Genomic DNA, 18,174 nt, shown 5'->3' on the forward strand with positions numbered 1-18,174 from the left:
ATGGCACAATGAGGAAACATGCATAGCACAATAAGAGTGGAAGCTTCTGGCTACCCCTCCCCTGAGAGATAGCTGTCTGGGCCCCCTACTTTGGCAGCCAGCTCTCAAGGCATGCATCAGTGCACCTGAAACACTATAAATGGAAAGCTTAGAACACAACTCACATTGACCCCACCAGGAAGCACAGTGGAACCCACACAGTTGGTTAAATTTAATTTCCTGCAGAGCCATAGAGACTTAACTCAAATGCCACCTCCTCTGAAGTCTTCTTGAAGCCCATGTTGAGTTGGGCACCCCAGCCGAGTGCTCCATTAGCAACCTGAATTTCCTCCCTCTCAGTGAGTGCTGCGCCCACCCCAACATGCTTGCTTTTTGGGGTGCAAAACTACCTGAAGTCCCTTATTAGTTGGGGAGCTGCCTGAGGATGAGGGCCAGGTCTTATTGATATGAGCATCCCCAGTGCCTAGCACCACAAAATAGACACTCTTAAATGTTTACAAAGAAGGATTGTGACAGGTATCTGCAGAGAATCACCAAAATAACCCTTCTGCTGACTTACGGTGAGCCTGAGATCTTCTCATTAGGTATTTGTTCCTTTGAGTTAAAAAGTCCTATGCACCCAAGATCCCTTTCCACAATTAAAGTTTCATGGGGTGGGATAACTGTCACTGAAATCATGGGGGTTGGGTTTGAGATGAGCACTGCAGAACCTTGGCGCAGACTCGGAACTTGTGATGAGAGTACCAGGATTGAGGGGGGGAGGCATTCCAGGGCATCGATGGTATAGAGGTACGGGCATGAGAGAAAACCAGTTACTGCCAGAAGACTAGTTCCCAAACTCGATTTTTACATCACTAGTAGTTCTGTTCCCTTATTAAATATAAAAAAAAATAGAAATATATTTTTCAAGTGAGCCAGGTATTAGAAAAACATTACGTGGCATGCGATAGGCTCTTGTGGAACCCCTTATCTTAGAAACATCGTCAGCTGCATGCTCACTTCTGTCCATGAGACACTGGCTTGCAAGGAGGAGAGAAGGGGGCAGGAAATGAACAGGGGATATGGACTGAATTTCGACACTGCAGACCCCTGTCACCCGTCACAATCTGTGCTAAAGAAATTCAGACGGGGATTGACTCTATTCACCCTGGACTGGGTTCAGAAATGCAGTCAAGCCCCAGACGAGAGCCCTTTTCCTTCTGTGTGGGAGGCCTGCTCCCATGACCAGCCCCAGCCGACGGAGCGGTGGCCGTGGGCATGTGCGGTGCACACACAGGATGTTTGCTCCTGCTTGTTGCTCAGCGGCCTAGGCCACTCTCAAAGGCAAGGGGCTGTGAGAGGATCCGTGGGTATTGATGGAAAAGGCCTCCTGCAGCAAGGAGGACATTGTAGTCCTCCCTGCACTTGATGGGAGGTGCTTATAATTAACTCTTGGCTGCTAGGTCTGCTGCTTAAACTAGCTACCACCTACACATGTTGAGAAAAGGAAGAAAGAGCAGTTAGAATGCAGGAAAAAGGGAAAAACCCCACCTCGCCCACTTGACAGGCTCAAACTGCCTCTGCCAGCCACCCGTGAGGCAGGGACAGTCCCCTGCAAACGCCCTGCTTAGATACTGGGGTTGCCGTGGCGAGTACCTCATCGGAGCTGGAGATGCTGAGCCCTTCCCTGCCGTGCAGAAGTGCACCCAGAGACCCTGCAAGGATGTGTTGGCCATTCCTGAAACTGAATGGCTCAGTTTCTGCCACTCGGGCCGAGCAACATGGAGGGGAGTGGGTAGGGGAAGGAGGGGACTGTGGGAGAAGTGAAGCAGAAAGAGTCTTTGTGACAATGACAACTTCAGAACACTAGATAACCAGCCTGCTGGGTGTTTCTAAACCTTCTGAGGGGAGGTGAGTCAGTGGAGCGGTCATGTGGAAAATCCCCTTTCTCCTCAATGCACGGCCATTCCCGTGCTAAGGTAAACCCTTATCCCTACCAGGCTGGGATCCCATCAGACCGGGAGAAAATGCCCGGAAGAAGCTGTACTTGTGTAAACTGGGAGGATTGACGGGTTGGGTCATGTTTTTCACTTGACAACTTCTGGTTTCAAGAAGGACTCAAGTGTGTCCAATTTGCTAGCACATCATTAGACAGAGAAAGGGCCCAATCTGGCCAGACCACAGTGGTGAGGGGACATGGGGGAGGGAGGCTGGGCAGCCCTCCGTCCACATCTGCCCAGTTTCCCCTGTGCGTTTTGGGGCAGCATTCATACTTGGCAGCTGGAAAGACATGCTAAGGAAGCTTCTGGCAGCACTCCTGCCAGCCCAGCACACCGCGGGTCCATGGAGCCTTCCTGGGGCATCGTCCGGGCAGGTTTTCTCGACCTCAGCCTCAGCGCCCGGCAACTGTGCCCACCAACTCCGATGGGCCCGTGCACGTGCCAGCCAGGCAGCCCGAAGATACTACAACCACTCTGCTTGTGTCCTCAGACCAAGGTATCATCCGCCGCCTCTGCCAGCACCCCGCAGAGGGTGGGTTGGGGCATCACTGGCGCCGGCGCGACAGCCCTGCCAAAGGTCTGCAATGTGGGGAGCCAAGATTCCAGATGTGCTATTTCTTTTCATTCAGGCAGCTCAGTTCTTCTTACTGTTTTCTACAGGAGATGTGGTATGATGGCGGACCCCACCTACAGAAAGGGCTACCTTGAACTTCACATGGTACCTCTAGCCAGAGCCCTGAGGCAGAGAGGCTGAGCCAGGCCTGCGCTGGGGGCTGCAGTGTGAGGCACGTTCCAGGCACTCGCCCGGCATCCCTGGAGTGGGGAAGGCTGGTTCTACCGCCCTGCTCCTCAGCCAAGGTTTCCTCAACGAGCTCTTGTCTCCTAGGATCTGGGGGAGGAGCATTTCCCAGGAAATGGCCACTTTCCCCTGAACGTCCTTCCTGCTTCTCCGAGGGAAGCGGGGAGGCCCAGCAGGTGATTGCCTCAGGAAGTTTTTGTCCTAGTGAGGATCTTTGCTGGGGCTGCTGTCTCCTCTACCCAAATTGGAAATGACCGCTGCCAGGTGTGTAAGAAACTCCCTGGAGGACAGAATGAGGAAGTGTGACCATTTATGTTTGATTTAGAAAATGAAGGTCCAAATGCCGACTGGCAGCAAGAGGTCTGTCTTCCTGCCAATTTCCATCACTGAAAGGAGGGCACAATTTTTAAGATGTGACAATTGTGGGGGCAGTGGGGACAAAGAGCATCTGGACCAACTTTGGGAGTGAAGCCTTATGAGGCAAGCTTGAACCCTTCCATTGAGGGAGGGGTTTTGGATTTGATTCAAAAATAGGCTAACCAAACACCCTGGTTTGCCTGGGATAGTCATGGTCTCTGCCAGCCACCCAAGTTTAATTTTTAGTGGTGCCCCTGTTCATTTTCAAAAAAGGCCAGATTTGGCTGATAAGTTCTATGATCACCCTATGCCAAAGGAGAGAGAGAGAGAGAGAGAGTTTGATTTATGGCTGGAAATGAATCCAGAAAAGTGACAAGTAGGAGAGGGGATTCTGAGAAAGTTGATTTTGCTGAGCCTGAAGGAGAGAGGCGGGCAGTCGAGGCTGGCCCATTCTCAAGCATGTTCAGAGACAGAGGCTTGTTGGCCATGTCCAGGCGTAGATTTGCAGAGTGAGGATGCTGGAAGGGTCTCTGGGGGGTAATCTAATTCATTTCCTCTTTCACCACAAGAGGACACTGGGCTAAAAGAGATAGAAGTAGCCAGCCCAAGATGGCACCTGGATCCCAGCAGCGTGGGGACCAGCCTTGCCCCTGGAGGGTCAGGCCCAGGTGCTCTGTTCTGGGAAAGACGGAAAGGGATGGCTCTGAAAGATGCCACAGAGGACTGATACGGCACTGCCTGTGACATGGCCACGCCAGAGCAGGCAGAGTCCCAGGCTGTGCCACAGATCTGAGGCTGAGGAGGGAGGACGAAGACGCGTGAGTTTCAGACCTGCAGGCCCGAGTGGCAGTGGGGCTGGAGCAGAGGTCTGGAGCCACCACAGAGTGGTGGGTGGAACTGTGGGGTAACCCGGCTCTCCGAGGCAGTGACTGCAGAGGACCGAAGAGACTAATTGGCCAGTAGAACTAAGAACGAGTAAAGAAACAGGTAGGTAAGGACATGAATGGGGTCACATAAGTAATTTATAGAATTGAAATCTTTTCTTTGGTTCAAATTGTAGTGAAATCACACAAAAACACAAATCCTAATGACAGCTGCCTTATCCCCTGGCACCTCTTTCCTAGCCCCTTCACAGGGCTGCAGTGGTGGGAACACCCTAAGTCAGCAACAGCCCTGACCTCTACTTGGTAGATGAGGAAACTGAGTCATGGAGAAGCCGGCTCCCTTCCTTCTCATGGTGCTTATGGTGCTCTTAGCAAAGAGGGTGTGATTCAGGACAAGCCGCGAGAGCGATTCTACCAGACAAGCCACAAGAGCGATTTTGTGGTTTCACTGCAGTTTGACCTCCCATGCGGCTCTGGTGTGGTGGAGGGGGTGAGGTGGTAGACTTTTCTGTGAATCTACTCATGTGGATGGAGGTCCCAGGAAGCAGCCCAGCTTGAGGCTCCAGAGACCTGGCTTTCTGGTCCCAGTTCTGCTGTCTGCCAACTAACTAGCGGTGTGACGGTGGGGAGTCACTTCTCCTCCCTCCCCTACTCTTCTTGGTTGTCCGATGAAGGCTCTCACTGCTGCCACTTCCAAAGTCTCAAACCCTGCCTCTGTTTTTCCAGAGATATCTAACCTTGGCTCAACCGGTATCTGACCTTGGCTTGGCTACGTGTTCATGTCTCGCATCTTCTTACAGTCTGTGTATAGAGCACACCCACAGACCTGAATGGAATAACTGTCCCGAGGTCTCAGTTATCTGTGACAATGTAGGGATATGACAGCATTGCATGCAAATATCATTTAAAAAAAACCCAGCATATTTGGTTCAGATCTACAGTTTTTGTCTCCCAACAACTTTTCGCCCAACAAAGTTGAATTAAATATTGAAGTTCGTTGCCGATCATCTTCAATGTGAATAGCTCACCCCGGTAAACATATAGTGGACTGTAGGCTGGTTGTAGTCAAAATGATTTCCTGTCACCCTGAGCAAGTTCTCCCACATAACATCTACAAAAATCCTGCACACCATGGTCACACCCACGTAGTACCTCTGATATGTGACATTAGAAACCTCAATCCCCTGAAAAAAAATCATAAAATAGTTTCAGTACATATGAACTGAGCACACATTTTGTTCAGTGAAACTTCTTTGATGACGCCTGTTCAAATACCTGCAAATATTGAGAAAACACCCACAGACATCGTCCTCGGCCACCCTAGTACATTTTGCAGAAGCCAACAGGGAACACAGAAAATACTGAAAGTTACTGGAGATCATGCACATCCCGGGACACCTCAGGCTATCTTAACCTTCCTCCGCCACTGCGCCTGCTAGTTTCTGAGCCCACGTTCCAGAGAAGCCGGGCTGGGGGCGGTGGGAGAGTCAGCAGCAAGGTGAGAAACTGAGAAGGAGAAGCAGGATTTTGGTGCGATCTCTTTCCTCTCGCTAGAGACGTGGAGAAGCTCAGAGTCACTGGGGCATCCCAAGTCACCAGCAGTACCCAGCAGCACACAGGAGCGCGTTCAGCACACAGAACCAACACTAGACAGAACAGGAAGGAAGGGGCAAAAGGCTCCGTGCCCTCGACACCTTGAATAGTGACTGGGGGTCAAGAGGTGAGTTCTGTGGCCCAAGAGCTGCTTCAGGGCCACAGAAATACAGCCTGTACCCGGGAGGAAAGGTCTTTGGGGAATAGGCATCAGATCAGGCGACCGAGGGCTAAGTGTGAAAAACCTCAAAATACTGAGAAAAGCTCATGTGCCTGACTTTATGCCGTTCAAAGTCAGTGTATCATACCTAGGACTCTGGTGGAGAAATGAACCATTTGGTATCAGCCCTTCTTTATTATAGAATTAACATCACTGAAAGCTTAGAAAAAAATAAGACAGACCAAAAATATCACACCTTAGGCAAATGAGTTGGAAATCCCTTATAGTGACGCCCTATTTTTTCCACCCATCTCTAAAGTTGGAGGACACCTGGTATGGTGTTGAGGTAAGAGATGCAGCTCCTGGACCACACAGTTTCCTGATGGTACAGAATTGAAATGACGTCATGGAAATGCGTATGTCTCAAGGTCACTCTAAGTATAGTTTCTAGGTGAAAACATGAGTCTTAGTCATTGGTGGAAAGGTGTTTGTGTGCCTTTGTGACTTGGTGGTATTTATCGCTCTCTGCCTTCAAAAACAAAGTTTTCATTAAATTCATGCAGGCTACCAGCCAAGTTTTCCCACACTTTTGGCTCATTTCGCTGTACAACCTAAATGTAGGTTATACCACACCTGTGCTCCATTGTCATTCAGAAGGAAATAAAACAACTGCTACCCGGAAGGAGTGAAGTTTGTCTTCTGCTCAAGGGCAAGGAATCTATGACATAAGATGCCCACTCCAGCGGTTAATCTGAACAGTCTCATTTGTGTAGCGTTCCCCATGGTGACGAAAGCGAGGATGTGGCAGACACAGAACGTACGGAATCCTTTGTCTTAATTAAAAAGTACAGTGAGAGTCATGGAATTTGGCCAAGCCTCATAAATCTGCTCAAAGAATCAAGATTCTGTCAGATAAGCTTAACTAGAACCAACGGAGCTCTCTGGAGAATTAAATAGATTCCCTGCCAGTAGTTGACACCCACTCTCCTGTCACTTTGCTGCACCCCACGGACGGCGGCTGGGCTCATTAACCAGCAACCCTCCTACCCACCGATGACAAGTGTATCCCCGCGGAGCACAGAACTCAGGGATGATAAATTTACTCCTGCTTGTAAAAATGAAACTCTCCTCAGGGCAATAAAAGTGCTGCGAGCCTTTAAGGAAATCAGTACTTTGTCTGATAACCTACCTTCATGAGCAAAGCCTGGTCCTCTTGGTCAGGACAGCTCCTCACTGCCAGGCAGAATTGCTCTAACGTAACTGGAAGGGAAGAAACAGGAAAGGTGAAGGACCTCCCTTCCGCCCCCGCGCTCCTCTGGTATGGAGAGGAACACGGTAGTTATAACAGACACAGGGGGGCATTCTACGACCCTTCTCTCCCTGGTGATAGGATAGATAGAGCTCCCCCTGTCCCCAGAGTGGGTGACTTCTGTACCACTGTGAGGTGGGATTACAACATCAGAGCACAGGGTCATGACCATCAACAGAATTCTATCCTAAACCTCCAGGAGGTCCTGGGTTCAGCCACCAATGACCAGCTGGTCCCCCAAAGACCACACTATATCCCTGTTTCATGTGATCACCATTTAGAGAACAACCTGCCTTTGTAAATTTGGCTGCGGTAGATTTTCTGTCTCAGTCTTCTGTTGTGACGCCCATGGATTTAAGGCCTCTCTTGGTGTGAACATGATAATGACCCCCAGTGTTGACTCAAGCAAATCCCCCAAACTCCCCTACATATTTCAAGCCATGTTTCCCCAACCATCCTTCTCCAACAGAATGGCAGAGAGAAACTCAGGAAAGCTTGCACACACACACAAAAAAAATACTTTTAACGATCCACTTAAATTGGGCATGAAAGCTCTAGGAATATTAATTTAGACAATTTACAGAAATCACATTCCCTTTCTCTGTCACAGTGGCCTGGCCCCCATCAAAAGCCCACTTGTGTGGGCACCCCCTTTTTATTTTGGTCAAACTAAACACCAAACCACACACTGCCTTCTCTGCACACTGTTTTGACTATATTATTTCACTTTTAAAAATGCTCCCATGAGTCCCTACCACCCTCAGATTTAAATCTACTTCTTTTGACAGGCATTAAGGCTTTAACTTAGTCAACCGTCTAGATGAGCCCGTTATTTCTAGACTCAAAGCAGTGTTCACTCACTACCTGCTGTAACCTTTCATCACCGTCTACTGGGCACATTCCCACCACTTGCCTTGGAGCAGAGCAAAGCCCACCCCTCCACTGGAACCTCGCAGTCCTGCCCATCCAACCATTCAAAGCCACTAACCACCTCTGGGGCCCAGCCCAACCTCCACAGAGCCCACAAAAGTGGGCAAAGCTACACCCAGCCTCACGACCGAGGGACAGCCTCATTCCACTGTTCTGACCCCAAGGATGTCTGGATGTCATGTTTACAAATGCAGATATTTTGAAAAGAATTATATCATCAAGAATGAATTTTCATCAAGAAAGCATTGTCTGGGTAATTTTTTTGTGTTGTGTTCACTGTTACCTATAAAACACAAATCTTTAGACAGTGTTTATCTATGACTAAATTACTCTATGCAGTTTTAACTGTTATCAGTTGTATCTTGTGCTGATGATTTTTTCCAAGTCTAAATGTTTGCTCTGATCCAGTCAAAATGTGCTCAGAACCCACAGAGGGATCAGTGTTGCCTGCTTTACATATATATGCCCATCCAGTCATCAACAGGCTAAAACGAATGTAATTACATAGAATCTTAAATTATTTTAAACAATTAAAAAATTTTAAGAGTGTTTAGAACTGAAATACGATACTCTCCCCATAAAAGGAGCTCAACAGAAACTCAGCTCGAGGTAAGAGCCTGAGCTAGGCTGAGTTCATATGAATGCGTTTGCTGTCACCGATTCAGAACACACCCGCCCATGGAAGAGTCTGGAAGCAACAACCCCTCCCCCTGAACACTGTCATCAGCCCTGTCTTGGTGTGACAGAGTGCTGAACTCTATTGTCTGAGAATGAGTCAAGAATAATCTACAAATTCAGGTGCCAGGTTTTCTTTAGATAACCTTTTTGAAGGTGCCTATTTCATTTGGTAAAAGTTTATACGGTGACTTGGAATCTTCCTGAGCACGGGCCATGGGAATCTAAACACTTGCTACTTGCCTCCATGGAGGGCTGCTAGATTCTTGCCCTCACCTCTCCTCTTCTGTGGTGACCCCAGAGCCATAGCTCCAACTGGCTCTGGCTGGACTCCACTGTGACACGTAGTTGTTCACAAGACCTGGCAACCAGCCAGGGCAGCTGTCTCTTTGAATCATTCGACTTCCATGCCCAGCCAACCCTTCCCTGAGTTTTCCCATTTCTGTGGTACTGTCATCCACCAGCCAGTAGGCCCAGGTCTCTGATTCTAACTTCCTGTCTCTGAGCCTGGTGACCCTTCTTGCACAACTCCCCCGATGCACCCCTTTCCCACAGCTCAGGTCCCACTTTGACTGCATAATGCGTCTGCCTCATTCCCCAACCTGGATGCCCTGTCCCGCTCTCCTGGCCCTGTGCCCACCGTTGCCCCAACGGGAGAACTCGCACTGCCAGAGCTCTGCACGCGCCTCCTCCCCTCTGCATGTCAGGCCCTCTTCCCTGGTGCAAGCCCCCCCCCCTCCCGCCCCGGTACCCACCCCGACGGCTCCTCACTATCGTTCATCCAAGGCTGGGTTCTCAATCACACGACCCACTCTGTCTTCTTCCCATCTGCTCAAACCCTACCCTTCTCCTGGGCCCAGCCAGTCAAGGCGGAGTCAGACAGACCTCACTAGTGGTCTTCACCGCCACTCCCAGCCACGTGTTCCTGGACGAGCCCCATGCTCTCCCTGAGCCTCAGTTTCCTACTGTCACCTGTGGAGACCGGCGCTGTCTCGTGGAGGTGGCATGAGGGCGAACGGAGAGGCCAGAGGCCTAGGCGCAGTGTCCAGCATGGCATTGGCCCCCCACCCTGCACCTTGGAGAAGCTTTCTCTTTCCCCATCACACAGATTCTTCACCACTTCACACCTTTGTGGGACTCATTACACCTGGCTTCTTCTCTTTAAATCGTTTTTTTGGCTGACAGGTGCACACACACTGCCTTGTCTGAGGAATGAGCCTCCAGAGACCACTTTGTGTCTTTTCCCGAACTCTGGTCCATGCCTGTCGTGTCCAACATGCCCAAAGTCACCACCCCGTTTTGTGGAACTGGACTGAGGCCCCACAGACAGAGCTTCCCCCTAATTGGGTGGCTCGGGTTCATGAGTCCAGCCAGCGCCTCTTGCCCTGTCTACACAAGCAACAAAAGCCAACCTTGACAACTGGGCACCACCAGAAGGAGAGCACACAGATTTCCCGGCTGTTTTCCCCTCGCCTTAGATGTCAGCACGACATATGCTCTCATGTCAACAGCAGGCTTACCACTCACCTCACCCCACTCTGCTTTCTACCAAGACCCTGAAGAAGAGAGGGGATATAGATGTGGCCAGCACCTCTCCACCAGGTCTGTGTGGCCACTGCACCTGGGCTGCCTAACTCACTGACAAGTCCTGCTTGAGAAACTTCTCGACAAGGTTCACATTTCATTCCCCCTCCCGCTTCCCGCCCCCACAACTTTTAAATAAGAAAAAAAAACAACCTCCTAAAAATGAAAGCCTCTGTGGTATCCACCTTCCTCTACCCCTGCTGCTGATTCAACAGGGGGCTGACTGCCCGATGAGCAGAAGGCAGGCAGCTGAGCGCGAGGCTCATGGCAGCGGCGTGAGTCTCCTTCAAAGACTCCGGGTGGAATGTTTCGGATTCAACATCGATTGTTTTAACTGCTCGTAAGTGTCCCTTCCCCAGTGCAGTTCGTTTTGGCAGGGGGCTGCAAAGACTTCCACCTGTCTGAGGGCAGTCAAGTTCCCTTCGTTCAACCCTTCCACTCTGTGTGACAGAAACGTGGGCCTGACCATAGTGGGAGAAAAACAGATTTTGAGATAACAAGTTGCTTTGAGGTGGGGGCGGGGGGAGCCTCGAAAACAGTGACCCGATTGAAGTAAGAAAATGAAGTAAGTAAGAAATTGAAGTAAGGAAATGAAGTAAGAAAAGGGTAGTTTGGGAGAAAAAACTTACAGGCCAGCATGAAATACTCGTATCTCCCCTTGTGAATATGGGCTACGCAGGCTCGTAGGTGAGGTATGACAGCCTCACCCCTGCGGCCATTTCTGAAAGGTAGACAGGACTTTGCAACACGGGAGATCCCTAAAACAAGGAAATGGTTGTACCTAGAATATCTTTCATTATGACATGTTGATGCAAATAAGGGGGGAAAGTAAGACAGACCAAATGCACAGTAGCATTGAACTTACGTTTCCCTTTGAAATATGGCTATAAGATTGAGGAACTATTGCGAAGTTAATAGGCACAAGTGACCTTAAAGGTAACACAGGGGGCTGTATTGCTCAGAAATCCTGTCTCAGAACATTCTTTCAGCTTCTCTCTCCATCCCCATGACAGGGCCCTGGAGAACTGGGGTCCTGCCCCAGGTGCCAAGCTTTAAAGAGCCTTGCTCGGCCATCCCTCTGGCTGCAGCCTTCCCCACGGGGCAATGGGGCAGTACCTGTCTGGAGTCTGCACCCCACTTCTCCAGGTACCCAGGATCCTGAGTTCATAGCTTCAGTCTCTTCCCTGGGAAGGCACTCCATCTGCTGTGTGCATCCCTAGACTCATGGGGTGGCCAAGGGGCAGCTGTTGGCAGCGTTGGACACAGACCTTGTGTGTCTAGACTGGAGGATCCACACAGTGGGGGATGGGTCTGGGGGTGGGAACAGTCAGGGATCCGCAGGGCGGATGCTTCTCCCCATGCCGCTGGGTTCACAAAACTTCCCGGAGTCTGAGAATTGTAAATTGGAGCCTGGCCTTCTGGATGAATGAAGCTACATTTGTTCAGGCAGGAGGACAGAGTATATTTTCTTCAATACTTTGTCAGCTTGTTTTATACACTTCCCCTGGGCCCCACACGTAGCAGGGCTGGCTTGTGCTCGACAACAAAGACCTGATGCTGAAACACAGGCTCACCCAAACTCTTCAAAGCCAGGCGCTTCCATCTATCTCTGGAAAGAGGACACCGGTCCCAGTTGCGTCTCCCATCTGGCAGGAGAAGGAGGCTTTCACAACAAAGATAAGGAAACCAGCCTCTTCTTAGGGGCCGCAGAAATATGGAGGCTAACATCTGCCCCTAAACAGAAGGTTCCACCTGAAGGAGTGTGACAGCCGAGCACCCTGGGGGCTGGGCACTGTGCTCTGGGAGCAGTGTCCCTCCTTGCTGAGGCTTCCCTGGCACCCACGGCAGCGGCGGGTCCACATCTCCAGCTCAGTTCTGCGTCTCCCTGGGAGCCTTGAGGGTCAGGTTCACTGGGCGCCCACCCGAGGCTCCTGGTCAGGGGCCCTACCCTGACTCTGTGGAGCACGCTGGTAGCTGTCCGCAGCCGTCTCCTCTCACGTGTGTGACAGCCTGCTCTCAGCTCATTTTGTAGAACTATCATTCCAGGCCTCTGAAGTCCCCCACCCACCTATTCATCACAACATAAGAGGGAAATGTTGAAAGAGAGAGAAAGAGAGAAAAAAGGGCTTCATCTTTGCAGAAAGAACTCTACCTTTGTTTTCAGAATCAACAAGAAGGGTGAGTGGGGGCTTTTAACTTCTTAGCAACTAGCAGTTGGGGCAGATCTAGCCTCCTACCCATTGAGATGTGGTGAAGGGGTGTGGAGCTGGCCCACAGGGGACTTTCATGCCAGGCAAGAGGCCACGGCTCACTGCCTGGTCCCCAAGCCTGGCTCACATGCTCCATTCCAGAGAGCAGGCAGAACATGGCATGCCCATCTGATCTTCCTTCTCCAGGCTCTTCCCTGTGAAGCTGGTTTCAAAGGAGAGACAGCTGTGGCCCCTGGCTCAGGTCAGGCACATAGTCACAAGAGGGAGCAAGCACACTGGCCGCTGGCTTGCCAGACACAGTCCTTTCAGCCTGGGGCACACGTGGCCATTCACTCAGCAAGAGATGAGGGCACAACTCTTCTGGACTCCCCCTCTCTGGAACCTGCAGTCTTCCCATGTGTGGGGAGACCGTCCACCCGACGGTGGATGGGGCACTCTCTGGTTCATCCAGTGTGGCCCCCAGCTCATCATGGCCAGGGGGTCCTTACTAAGGTGGACACCAGTGGTGGCCACTATTGCCAGATCTTCTCCCTGGCGGAGAGCCTTCCCCGTGGGGCTGCCCCATCCACCTGCAGACCCCTTGTTGTAAAGACAACTCCAACATGGATGCTCAGCTGGAGGTCACATGGCCCACAACCCCCGCGCCACAGTGATCCATGAAGAGGAGTTGACCAGTTTTGGAAAACCAAGAGCTGTGGACTCTAGATACAGCATTTAAATCAGGAAGGTAATGGACATGACAGCCATGAGCAATTGCCTGGGGTGCACCATCAACCCTGATGTTCCATTTTGAGGGGTTCACCTCTGAATTTAACACAATGCTTTGCTCAGGACTTGGGTATCTCTATGTCCTCGGCCCCATCATGGTGGCTTACTCACAGGCCCCAGGTCCCCCCATGCTGCGCATGTCCAGGCTGGGTTTGGTCCTGTCTGCTCCACCTTGGTGCCAGAAACAGGCCAGGCCTCCCTGTAGCACCCTTAGCGCTTCCTCCCACCTCAGCCTTCACCTCCCATCACTCTCAAGGTCCCATAGGCTCCTGTAACGTCTCCAGAACAGCGTCCCTCCACGCCAGGCCTGCCATCACCGCTTCTCAGCTTGTCTCCTCATAGCTGCATGCTGGACAGCCAGGCCTGGCCTCCGTGGGTCACAATTCACCTCCACATCACAGCTGCAAACACTTCCTACAGCCCCACACTGGCCATGCCTTCCCTTATTCCAGATCTTTCCCAGAGCCCCACTGACTGTGGAGGTTGACAGTGAAACTCCCAGACGAGGCCCACAAAGGCCTGTGGGATCCTCACTCTTGTTCCCTATGTGTGCCCTGCCTCCGGACGCACCAGACCACAAGTGCTTTCGCAAATCATGAATTTCATGCTGCCCATTCTGCTTTGCCTTCTGCTTGTAATGTCCTTTCCACCTTTGTAATATAGGTAAATCTTACTCATCCTTGCTGGCCGCCTTGCTGGGCACTTAATGGGGAAACATGTGAACCCCATACTTAAGTCTCTCCCAAGTTCTCCCAGAGCATCTGGTCTATGGAAACTGTCATCCAGCTCTGAGTCCTTGAGAGCAGGGGCCATTCCTTACTGGATCTTTCATCCCCAGAACTTAACCCAGTTCCTGGCCCACAGTAGGCCTTCAACACGTGCTTATTGGATGAGGGTGGGTGAATAAGGGAGGAAGGAAGAGAAACACCTGTACTGTTCCTGAAGGACAACTGAGTAGGTGCTGGACTCAGGTGGGGCAGGACCAGATTTTAAATGTTTGTTCTCCGTGGGGCAATCAGAGCTTGAGAGATGGAGCAAGCTTCAGCTTCCATGGGACATCCCGCCATTTTGTCCCATGGTCTGACGCAATATCTCAGTCCTATCCCTTAGGACTGACAGAGTCTTCACGTTCCTTGCAAGAACGACCAAAGCAAACTGAAGTCAAGTGCTCACAGCTGTAATCGGTCCTGCGTCGCTGGGACTTGAGGCATCTCTGGGGCATCGATCAGAACCCAAGTGTCTCCTTAATCAACTGCTGACAAAAGCCTTTTGCGGCAATTTTCAGAAAAACTCAACCACCTGTCCATGGCCCAGAATGGGTTTGCCTAAAATTTAATTTGTCTTGAACTTCTAAGGAATGAAGAACTCTCAGATGTGCACGAGACAAGGAACTCTAATGTTCACTGCATCCAGAAACTGTATCACGTATCAAGAAACGGCTATTTCTAACACTGTAAAAAGTCATTTTTTCCAGCCATTATGTTTTTTTTTTTAATTTTATTTATTTATTTGACAGAGAGAGACAGCCAGCGAGAGAGGGAACACAAGCAGGGGGAGCGGGAGAGGAAGAAGCAGGCTCACGGCGGAGGAGCCTGATGTGGGGCTCGATCCCATAACGCCGGGATCACGCCCTGAGCCAAAGGCAGACGCTTAACCGCTGTGCCACCCAGGCGCCCCTGCCATGTTATGTTTTTGTGACTAGCTTACATTCTGGTTCACGCGCTAGGACCCTCGAGATCACAGCCATAGGAGTTTAGACGCCGTCTCCACCACACGAGCTTCTTGCTACTCTCGGGCACAGAATACTTTTCACCTATAATTTTAGAAATCTGTGGGAATTTCTTTATTTTCCAGGCTTCCAATTAAGAGAGAATTTCCAAGTGCTTTTTCAGGGGGGAAAAAAAATAACAATAAACAGTTTCCTCTATCTCTACTTACCCTGATGTTAAATAAACTTCCCCTATCAAGATTTCAATATCCATTTTGATACAGCAAATCGGGGACCTACATGTCAGTAAAGGAAGGGGAATATACTGACGAACACCTTCCTGTTAGTTATCTTGTGGTTACTTTCCTATCTAACACTCTAGGCCACTTTAAGTATATATTAAAACTTGTTACTTGATTATATCTCAGAGGATCGAATGCTCCTTTTTTTTTTTTTCCTTTTTGGTTCTCACATTTCTGAGTAAAAGCCATCATTTTCAAGTTCATAGGGCATTATGTTTTCTCTGCAAATAAAATCTCATAACTCTCAAGCAAAGAGAGAGGTAAATTCATAAAGAGGAGACACAGCCCTATTTTTTCTCCTGACATTTGGGATCTACGATAGGTTAAAAATGATGTTTTTATCTCTGGTGATTTATCAAACTCCAGATTTCATAAAAGATAAACAGATGCCCCAAAGAAAGGCTACATCATCTTAATGTTTCATTGTGACACTTTTGGTATCTGAAGACCATGTATATTAAAGATCTCCCCTCCAAAAACTCACGAGTTCCTATGATTTACAGAGTCATTTCTTGTTTTTAAAACACATTGAAGTGAGAACATGCCAGGAGACACCTTAAAAAAAATGGTCACATTTGAAACATACAGATTATTTATAGACAAAAAAACTGAGAGCTGAAAGAAAATCTGGTTGTCAACAGACAGTTGCTTTTTCTATGTTTTTTCTGAGTTCATTTTGGTTTTTGTGTGGGTGGCTCATGTGAACTCAAAGGTTATTTGCTAAATGTTTTGTGAGATTAGAACATGTTGTCCTTTAAAATCTAAATTTAAATTTATGTTTGTTGCAAATATGTTTTGCTTTAGAATATGGGATGTGGGATCATGTTTTTAAAATAGAAAATCATACCTAGACTTGCTAGGATAAGACAAGAGTTCCTATACCCCTATTTTTAATTCACAGTTTAGAAGGTATTATTCTTAATCATATTCCTAGCGGGAAAACTCACACTACAGAGTTCAGCAGTAAAAAAATGTTTCTTTTTTCCTTGGTGTTGCTTTCACCTACCAGTTTGAGTACTGATTAATTTTACTTTGAAACTACTTAGGTGCCAGGAGCTGTAAAGCCAGTGAGGACTGCAGATAGGATTTTTGCAGTACAAATATAAGGTATCTTTTTCAATCACACGATGGGGGGAAAAAAGAGGAAAAAAAAAAAACCTCCCATATTTAAGGCGGGGAGGGCTTCTTTTTTCTGCCCCTTTAGCCATGCTAAGCAACCAGATTCAGATCCAACCAGCACTTAGCGGCCCCACAAGGTGGGCAGGTAGCAGCAGTCAGCTGGTATTTGAATCCTCCTTCTGCTGTGTGACAGTGGGCAACTTACTTAATCTCTCTGTGCTTAGCTTCCTCAGGTGGAAATTAGATAGACAGTGGCCCCTTCCTCACTGCCTCGGCAGGGGATATTGAATGCTCCTTCCACCACAATTTGCACAGGGCTTGATACACTGAGCTCTCCCTAGGTGTCAGCTGTCCTCATGATTATAGGGCCCTAGTGCTTCCTCACATGATTTTTCATTTTATCCTCACAGAAAACCTGTGAGATGGAAAATATAAGATGCACTATTCAGAGACAAATGCAGTAAGAGTAGCGAAAAGCAGTACAGACCAACTTTAATATAGGAAAGTATGTGTTAAGTAAATACACAAAGAAAGATCTCCTAAAGTTCAAGAAGGCTGTAACCCCCAGCCTCTGGTGTTTATCCGTAGGAAGGAAAGCCCTTGGAGAGTTGGTGGTAGGAGGGTTTCCCTCAAAAGCTGGTGCCTAGGAAGCTTTTCTGAGCAAGGCTCTGGGGTTAGCCAGCCTGAGGGTGAAGCCCTTGGTTGTATGTGATCCGAGCCAATCGGTCCCTCCTCTGAGCCTGTTTCTCAGCGGGCTTTGCGAGCTTGTTGTGGAGACCGAAGAAACGACATGGCTCCGGCCCAGGGGAAACCCTCGTCAGATGGAGGCTGCAGTGAGCATGACAGTCGGCCGAGAACTGGGCCTCCAGGGACATGTGACACTTTATTAGCATCTGGGTCAAGTACTGCAGCTAAATCTGTTCTGAACCGTCTCCTCCACAGAACCGATATCATGCAGGAGTTAGACTTTGCCTTTTCCACTGTCCCCTTCGTCCCAGGGCAACAGAAACCTCGGGTCATTAGTCCCAAAATTCTTTCATAGACGGTCACCTCCTTCAAAGAAGAGTGAGTTAGCAGAGTCCTCTCAGGACAGCTTTCTTAGTGACACGCTCCCAGTGGGGTGATTAGGGGCCTCGGGGGCTCAGACCTCTAGTGAGGCCAGTGTGACAGCATTTCTTGGGTGAACGGTACCGGGGGTCTTTGGTGGGGCTGACCCACATTGCACGTTTACCTGTGTGGCCACGGGGAGAAGGCGAGGTCTTGGGGGGAGAAACCCCAGCATTTTGATGACAGGAGCAACCTTCCTGACGCTGGAGAAGAGTTCTTCAGTAGACTTACAGAAGCCTGGGAGCCACGCTCTGCCTCACCCACTTTCCCAGAAGGGGAAAGGCCAGGAATGTGGTATGATGTTGGGCGGTCTGCATTGTAGAACTTTCTCTTCCTGTGTCCATTTGCTCATGAAGCAATGCTGCCCTCCTCCAAGGGTTGGTGTGTAGCAATGCTTCAAACTCACATTTTTCTTTTCTTTTAATAAAGCCACCGTCTGCATGAGCCCAAAGTCCCCCATGCTCTTACTGAAAACAGTCTCCATTCCATTGCGTGCCTCCCTCGGCAGGAGCCTCCACTCTTATCTCTGTCCCTTGGAGCAATCTTGTGTAAGTGCAGGGAAAGCGTGTCCACCTGCTGCCATTCCAGATGGCCCCTCTCCGCTGTCCCAGACTTCAGGCTTTAGGGACCCAGCAACTCCTACAGAGGACTGGAACGGTCGCATGGGCTCTCCTAGGTGTCACACGCTCT

The 18,174-nt window shown here is 49.6% G+C and overlaps 1 protein-coding gene across 1 annotated transcript in view; it reads right to left on the bottom strand.

Annotated features, from left to right (window-relative positions):
* Nucleotides 1-18,174, bottom strand: part of ACOXL (acyl-CoA oxidase like) — a 306,567-nt gene that overhangs the window by 51,251 nt on the left and 237,142 nt on the right. Inside the window, exon 16 of the mRNA XM_045808789.2 lies at nt 6,962-7,032. Within this exon, the coding sequence (XP_045664745.2) occupies nt 6,962-7,032 (71 nt within the window). The remainder of the gene's footprint in view (nt 1-6,961; nt 7,033-18,174) is intronic.

This window comes from Ursus americanus, chromosome 7, assembly GCF_024610735.1.
Source record: "Ursus americanus isolate L20-20 chromosome 7, mUrsAme1.1.p, whole genome shotgun sequence".
Classification (NCBI taxonomy): domain Eukaryota; kingdom Metazoa; phylum Chordata; class Mammalia; order Carnivora; family Ursidae; genus Ursus; species Ursus americanus.